We start from the raw sequence: 8,582 nt of genomic DNA, 5'->3' as shown, positions 1-8,582 counted from the left end.
CATCTTTCACTTAATTTTTGTAATTTAATGGACAATAAAATTCACAAAAAATAAACAGAGCTTAAAAGGATGAAATAGTCTGAAAGAAATAAAAATTATGGATATATTAATATATTCTCTAAATATAAGGATATGTTGATAATTTTTAGGGATAAAATTGTAATTTTTCATATTTTTCTACCTTTTGAGTTGAGTTCTTGAAGTAGAATAAATAAAAAAAAAAATGTAATTTTTAATTTCTTGTTTAGACATTGTACTCTAGGGATGGTTTTCTAATTAACTATCTGCGTATAAATATAGCGGGAAAGTTATTATCCTAAAGATAGATTCTTGAAAATGTCTTGCCTAAAAATAATTACTTATTTTTCTAAATTAATTTATTATTCTTTCTTAAATATTCACCACATGTTTTCTTTAAATTATATTTTTCATCACCTATATTATTATTTTCCTAAAATTCTACAACACATAACCCTGACTTTTTATTTCTTCACTTTGTAATTAAATTAGCAACAATTTAATATTTACTTTTCGCTCTGTTTGTTTTGTAAAATAATTTGCAGGAAAATATTTTTAAAAATTTTTCATTGTTTGGAAATGTTCAGAAAAATAAGTCAACTGAAAATATTTTTTCTTGTCAAAGGAAAATTAGGTCATTTTTAAGGAAAATGACTTCCCATCTTCAAGAGCGTAAAACATTTTCAACATGCTTAGAGAACCTGTTGATGATTTAGGTCCTGTAGATACTCGTGCAATAGAAATATGATATTTGAAATATGCAAATAAAATAATTAAGAATTTATTAATTTTAATAAATAAATAATAATTTGACTATATTATCAATGCAAAAAGTTACAACAATTAGGAATTTTTTATTCTTAATATAAAATAATATGAAAACAAAATTATAGAATTGAAAAAAAATATATATTTTAATAATTTAATTCCGACGCTCAAACGCACTCGAGTGACTAGAAAAAGAAAAGTTTTGAAGCATTTGGTGAGACCACATTATGCTATGCTTTGGAATTTTTAGCAAGTTATAAAAATTTATTTATTAAATTATTAGTTTGTAATTTTTTATTTTAAAAATTAAAAATTTAATTTGTGCAATCAATTGGGTACACTAACGAATTTTTTTTTTTTTTTTTCAAACTCTTTTCAATGTGATATGATGTCTAAAAGTCTATGGAAGTACTTTTTTATTTGCAATCTCATCCTTAATTATAGTTGAGGGTGGTACTATTGCTATAAAAGGTCGAAATTGAAGTGAAATTGCAAAAACTCCTAAAGTTCGGAGTATTCTAATATATTAGACCCAAATTTTTTTAAATAATTTTATATTTGAACAACTTTAATTTATTTTAGAATATTGTTATTTTGTATCTATTTTATATATTTCATTTACATTTTTAATTATATGATTTGAATTATTTTATTATTTTAGAACAAAACCAAACCCACTATAAATGTAATCTCATGAATTAGGGTCTGTTTAACAATATTAACTGTTTTAGTAGCTGTTAGTTGTTTTAGTAGCTGTTAGCTATTTTAATAGTTATTAGCGGTTAAATATTAGTTGTTAGCGGTTAAATATTAGTTGTTAGCTCTTAGTTGTTCATATAGTTGTTCAAAATAAGAGTGTTTGATAAAAATAGCTGTTTGATTAGCTGTTGAATTTAAAATGACAAAAAAGGACATTTGAATATTGTATTAGAATTTTTACTTATGACTATAGAGAACTCATCATATAAAAAAACAGATGATTTATATAATTTGTTATTGTTTTTCTGTCAATCTCTAGTGTGTAGTTAAACTATATAAATTGAAATTATTATCATTTCTAAAATGATAATACAATTTCCTCACATGTCTGTCTTTTTATTCGTTATTAGATTATTTTTGTTTAATTTTTTGTGTAAAATAACATAATTTTTTAACATCATTGCAAACTTGCAGTAACATAACAATAATTAGAAAGGAAGACTTTAAATTCATGTTAAATTGTTAATATTAGTTAATTAAGGGCAGGATTGTAAAAAAATTTTCAATCAAAGAATAGAAATGCTAAATGCTACTAGGTTGACGTTTTAGGCCCTGTTCAGCAGCATCGTTTGAACTAGTATTTAGTGTTTTGATTAGGTTAAAACACTTTCTTAATTAATTATAGTGTTCGGTAATACAATATCTATCATAGCATTTATAATTTGAAACAGTGTTTCATGAAACGGAATCTTCATTAACGTTTAGTATTCTATAATTTTTTTTATGACATTTGTACACATCACTTGTCTTTGCCTTGTTCCCTGCTTTCATATCATTTTTTGTCGTTTTATATCAAACAGTTATTTGTACTGAACACTTTTATTCTAAACCGCTACATAAACAGCTAACCACTAATAGCTAATCACTAATAAAAAAGCTAACAGTTATTAAAACAACTAACAGCTATTGGAACAGCTAAAATGTTGAACAGACCTTTAATAAACAATATCTTATCCAATTAAAGCTATTTTTTATACTACCTCACGAAACGACATAATCTATAAAATTAGTGTTTTAACATACAAAACTCCAAATGCTTCCTAAAGCGCTCTTGTCCAATAAAGCTTTGGAGTGGATTGTTAAAAACATTAGATGGTATCACTTTTAAGCCCAACCCATTTTTGGCTCTTAATTTTCTAGTAAATTTATATAAATATTTTAGTTATATTTTGAATAATTTTTAGCAAAATGAAATTATTTAAGGGTGACGATATTTTCAGAAGAAATATTTTTATTTAGACAAAATTGCCCTTTTTATCAATCTCTTCACAAGGCCGAAGAACTCATTTTCATCCAATTATTGAAAGTTTAAACATTTTCTTCCAATTACTGAAAGTTACACTTATTATTGACTAGTTACTTAACAAATCTTCAATTGTGAGATTATTTATATTTTTGAACCAAAAGAACACATTTGAAAGGCCCAAGAGATATGCCAAAAAGCAAACCAATTTCAACTCCATATTTGATCATTTGACATCAAATCCAGTTTTGGAAAAGAAAAAACAATAAAGTAGCTTACGCTGAAAACAATTTATAGCCAATTCAATGTATGTCTCATTTGGAAATTGAAACATAGAAGCCAATGGAGAATCTAGGTCTTGCCATCAAATATTATCCTAAATTTGTGGGTTGTAATTGTTAAGCTCTCAAAAATTGAGTAGTGAGTAAATTGTAAATTCCTCCCTTTTTGGAGTAAATTTGGAGTATATATACTGGAGTAAAGTTAATTGTATTACGATAAGGATTATAAGAATCCTATGTTATCTGTTAGTTAGAGTTTATTTTGAAGTCTAATATCTTTTTATATTATTCTTTTATATATTTTATTATTGTATATTATCAGTAGTCCCCCTTAGTTATTTGGTCATTTATGTCCAAAAGATGTTGTCATGTGTTATATTATGTGTATACTTTATTTTTATACTGTGATTACTAATTATTATAGCTAATTTTTGAGCATGGAGTTCCTTGCTTGTTCTTATTAGTTTAGTAGTGGTTTTGTTTAGGAGAAATGGGGTGATGGTTCGTTTGCCTAAGAAGAACCTCAAGAGTCACTTCCTTTCAGCTTATTTAATGAAGGACTCTTTTATTTATCCTCTTTGTATGATTTTGAATGTTGGCATAATTTTAATTTCTAAATGTTTTTAATAAAGTGTTTTCCTTTGGGACCGGAGTGGTGTATGTAAATTGTCAAAGCGAGGTTCTCCTTATCATCCCTAAGCGTAAACTTATTTCAGTTGCCTTAACTTGAAATTTTGTGGGCTAAGAGCAGCGTTTTAACTGAAGGACCGCTTAAGTCCAAGCCAGAGGACTGCTTAAGTCCAAGTCGAACTGGAGGACTATTTAAGTCCGAGTCGATCTAGAGGACTGCTTAAGTTCGAACTGATGGACTGCTTAAGTCTGAACTAGTGGACTGCTTAAGTTCGAACTGATAGACTGCTTAAGTTCGAACTGGAGGGTTGAGTATGTCCGAACTGATGAACTTGGTGATTGACCATTTAAGTCTGAACTGGAGAACTATGTGTGTTTGAAAGGATGGACTTAGTTAAAGGACTGCTTAGGTCCGAACGGGAGAACTATGCATGTCCGAACTAATAGACTTAACTAAAGGACCGCTTAGGTCTGAACTGGAGAACTATGCATGTCCGAGCTGATGGACTTGGTTATGGACCACTTAGGTCCGAACTGGAGAACTGCGTATGTTCGAACCTATGGACTAGGTTATAACATAAGTAAAAAAATAGTAAAAAAAATTTCTAAGATCCTTAAGGAAAAAACTTAACACATCATGCCTCTCTTACCTTTATAAGGCATGGTGTATCAAGTAAAAAAACCAGAGGTCTCTTTATTATCTTAATTTTTTATATCTTATTGAGTAGAAATACAATAAAGCTTCTTCAGATTGTCTGAATTTCATGTCCGGGGTAGTTCGGCTCCATGAATTTTCTTGAGCTTGTATGTACTTCTAAGGGTAGTTCGGCACCCAAGGTCAGATATCTTTCTAGCTCCACCTTGTATGTACTTCTAAGGGTAGTTCGGCACCCAAGGTTAGATATCTTTCCAGCTCCACCTCCCATTTGGTGAGTTCACCCTCAGGCATTGGGTTTAGCTCTGAGCTTTCTTTGGGTATGTCAAAAGGTTGATGCTCTTCTGACATTGTATACTTGTTGTCATCTGACATCCACATTATAGGTGGGGTGAGGGGTATCCCTTTGAGTGCAACTGTGTATGCTACCTGAGCCATCTTTTGATCTCCCCTTACTACAACAACCTTATTGTTATCAAAGTAAATTTTAGAGTTAGGTACCTGATGAGTTGAACCTTATTTCAGTGATCCCTGACCCAGGATAATACTTTCGAGCATTACTCGTTCAAGGGGGTGAACTATTGGTCTTATTGTGATCTATCTTCTTTTGAGTAGGGTGCTTTGACAATGTAGTTCCCTCGTGGATGCCGAAGAGGCAATCTTCTCCTAGGTGAACGTCTCTTGATTTTAGAAGGGTGTCTTCTATACTTGGGATTTTCTTCCTTATGTGATCTTCGGTGTTGAGCTTCATAGGCTTGTATATTTGTATGCTCGTGCCATGAGTGCAGCAAAAGTTAAAGAAGGTTTATACTCTAACTCTTGAATAGCTTGTTATATTTACAATTCTTCGCCATGGCACTAATGGCCACTTCATCATTCAGGTTCTCAATATGCATTGTCGTTCTTTGGAATCTGGAGACATACTGTCTCAATGTCTTGCCATCTTCTCTCTTTAGGTCTATTAGATCATATGATATTTTCTTGGATGGCACACTTGTGATGAACAGAGCTTGGAATGCGGTAGCCAGGTGGGAGACCGATTGGATGGATCCTGTTTTGAGAGTCTGATACCGTTCTTGGACTGCCCCCTTGAGTGTGATTGGAAAGACCTTGCACATAAGATCTTCAGAATTAGTTTAAAAGTACATCATGGTTTGAAAAGTTGACAGGTGACTTCGGGGATTAGTGGATCTATCATTGGGTTGGAAGTTCGAAATCTTGAACTTTGGGCGAAAAGTCACACCCAGGATATTGGTCAACAGGGAGAGTCCTCCCTGAGGCTATAGTTACCCACTTCTCCTGTTTCTCTACACTCCCTGACCAGTTCTTTGACAATATTTCGGAGATTGGCATTATCCATAACTGGCCGTGTGTGACTCGGCTGTGGACTATAGGGAGCAGCTATACCGAGGTTCGCCTCTGACCCCGCCTCATGGAGTTGTTTAGATACTGGGTGGCTTTGTCGCTTAGGTGATGGCAGAGACGCTCCATGTTCCTTATGGCTTAGGTTCGTTGGTTCACCTGGGGGCATTAGTTGGCCACATGGATGGGGGGTTTTAAGAAGATGTTTTAGCACTATGGTGAATTGCGAGTATGCTTGAGCTAGGATGCCCGCCACGTGAGGGTCGATTGTTTGTAGAAGAGGCATCACGGCCTATCCAGCCGCTTCAGTATGGTTGTCATCCTAACCCTCCAGATTATGGGGTTCGACCGACCTGTTAGTCAATGTATTTAGGGTGAAAAAAGTTGGGATTATGAATTTGTCCCTTTTTAGAGTAAATTTAGAATATATATATTGGAGTAATATAATTGTACTAGGATAAGGATTATAAGAATCATATATTATTTGTTAGTTAGAGTTTATTGAGAAGTCTAATATCTTTTTATGTTATTCTTTTATATATTTTATTATTGTATATTATCAGTAATAATTACACACAGGAACTTAAATCAGACACCTAATTACATTTTTTTTATTAAAATTATACCCAATTTCATTTTGGTCAAAATCAAACAATTAAATATTATTATTTGTTAGACCCACTTTAATTTATCGAATTCACTTAAAGGTTCCTTGGTTGAATAGTAATGTGCTGAATAAACAAAATAGTCACACTCTGATTGAATAATTTATGAGTAAAGACAAATCAAGAAAAAAAACAAAAAACTATCGGTCTACATATGTTGGAGCATTCTCAGATGAGAAAAACACATCTAACATTAGATATATTAGTATTACTATCTCCGATTCATAATCATCATCACATTTTAGAAAATATTTTATTTTAAAATACTTGTCAAATTTTTAATTTTAAGGAGTAATAAATCTCTTTTTTCTTTATTCTCTTTCTATATAATCAATAATTATTACTTCAATTTAATATTTTTTTTAAAATTAATATTAAATTAAAGATAATATAATCAATTTACTCAATAATTTATTATAACTTAAATAAATTTAATAATTTATTTAACGGACGTAATATAATTATGATAAATATTATGAAACAAATATTACAGAACAGTTGTGATATTGACTTTTACTAGCCTTTAAAGAGTTAACATTTCTTTATATGCTCTTTTAAATTCTAAAAATTAATACACACTTTAATCCGCTCTCTTATAACTCTAAAGAAGAGTACCAACCATGAATATAGGTTAAATCCAATAGTAAAAATAAAAATATATAAAATAAAATAGCAAAATTTAAATATGTACATAAACATCTCTGCGTACAATCTCAGTGTTCGAATATATATACGTAAAAAATACAATATCAAGAAAAATTAGGTATTCTAGAAATGGAATTACTGTATAAAAGAAAACCATCATTATTGAATAGAAAATAATATATTACATCACTATAATATTAAAGAATTCATTACAGTACATCAAGGATGATAATCTAGCCCTACGGGTCCCATTGTCCACTAAAACACGGAACTTGTAGGGGGAAAAAAACAAAATTACACAAAAATCAAATAAAGACACAAATGATATAATAGAATATGCTCATAAATCCAAATCAAATATGACTCTTTCAACAAATCCTCAAAAGCAAGCATCCAATACGCAGCAGCAACAGAGGGCAGCACAACTGTACCAAAAGGAAAAGAGAACATTAGCAAAAATGGGGAAAATGAAACGAAAAGAGCAGCAGGATTTTGCTTACCATCCTTTCCAGAAGCCATCACCTCTGGATTTGGTCTCCACGGGAACTTGATTTTGAGTGTCACCGTCTTTGGTTGGGTAGCCAGCTGGCGGTGGCGCTACGTATGCATTTGAGGGTGGCGGTGGAGGATATGCTGTTCCAAATTCAAAACATTTCCGGTTAATTAGCTTTTATGTAATATTCCATTTTGTTCTTTCCGTAAAAAGAAGAGAAGTTGAAATTGAAATTAGCTTTCATAGATATATCAGTTTTAGTTCAGTAAAGTTAAAACTGGAATCAGCTCAGGTTTTCTGACTTCACACCAGGCCAAAAATGAAGGGAATATATTCCGATTCTTTTCTTTTCAAATACAGAACCCAACTGAAAACCCATCGATTCAAAATTAAAACCAAAACCATCTGTTCGTTCAATTAAAACCAAAGATTCCAACGATCAAAGGTGAGGGAGAAAAAAAAAAATTCTAATATCTCATCTTATACCCATCTCCAAAACAGAGAGTAGACATCGAACAAAGAAATAACATATATATGGCAAGGAGTATTAGTTACCTGTAGCTTGATTCTGACTCATCTTTGGATAAATTGCTCTTCGTCACCAGAAAACTTAGAAGAAGAACTTTTTGAGTTGAGAGCTATGGAAAAGTATATATGCTCTAGCAAATGAGAAATAAGAAAGATAAAATTTAAAGACTACACCCTTCAATATTTATAATATGGGAGTTGAAGGTGGAGGTGTTGTTTCCTTCGCAGGGTGTCTAATCAAAGTCGGTCACAACGCGTGGAAAGGGTTTGATTTATCGTTTTGTTTATTATTAAAAAAAAAAAACTAAGGCTGCGAAGACCAGGAGTTTAAATTCTAACAATTAACCACGACAAAAACATGGTGTTTATAATGTTTTTGAATTTAAAGCTCCATTATTATACGTAATTGAAATTAAAAATTAAATTAATTAATATTTTTTTTCCTGGTATTTAATTAATAAATTTGATCAAACAATTTGATGACTTATAATAAAGAATTAATCATGGTTATATGTCTGTCAAACGGTTAATTTCT

The 8,582-nt window shown here is 31.0% G+C and overlaps 1 protein-coding gene across 1 annotated transcript; it reads right to left on the bottom strand.

The window, feature by feature from the left end:
- Positions 1-7,161: 7,161 nt before the first annotated feature.
- LOC149498355 (protein CYSTEINE-RICH TRANSMEMBRANE MODULE 6-like) lies at positions 7,162-8,234 on the bottom strand. The gene is made up of 3 exons (XM_089717398.1): positions 8,075-8,234; positions 7,527-7,659; positions 7,162-7,451 (listed from the first exon to the last, which is right to left on the bottom strand). The coding sequence occupies exons 1-3, from the start codon at positions 8,094-8,096 to the stop codon at positions 7,406-7,408; spliced, it is 201 nt and encodes a 66-aa protein (XP_089573524.1). The 5' UTR covers positions 8,097-8,234; the 3' UTR covers positions 7,162-7,405.
- Between the last annotated feature and the right edge of the window lie 348 nt (positions 8,235-8,582).

Source organism: Jatropha curcas, chromosome 2, assembly GCF_041381405.1.
Source record: "Jatropha curcas cultivar XTBG-Jc1 chromosome 2, XTBG_Jcur_1.0, whole genome shotgun sequence".
Taxonomy (NCBI): domain Eukaryota; kingdom Viridiplantae; phylum Streptophyta; class Magnoliopsida; order Malpighiales; family Euphorbiaceae; genus Jatropha; species Jatropha curcas.
The sequence above is the reverse complement of the archived record's forward strand: the minus strand, read 5'-3'. Positions and strand labels throughout refer to the sequence as shown.

Bases quoted from the DNA above. Each gene is read 5' to 3' on its own strand.
- LOC149498355 (XM_089717398.1), bottom strand. From the start codon at position 8,096: ATGAGTCAGAATCAAGCTACAG. The intron at 7,660-8,074 runs GTAACTAATACT...AATTTGGAACAG, and splicing joins GAGTCAGAATCAAGCTACAG to CATATCCTCCACCGCCACCC. The intron at 7,452-7,526 runs GTAAGCAAAATC...CTTTTGGTACAG, and splicing joins GATGGCTTCTGGAAAGGATG to TTGTGCTGCCCTCTGTTGCT.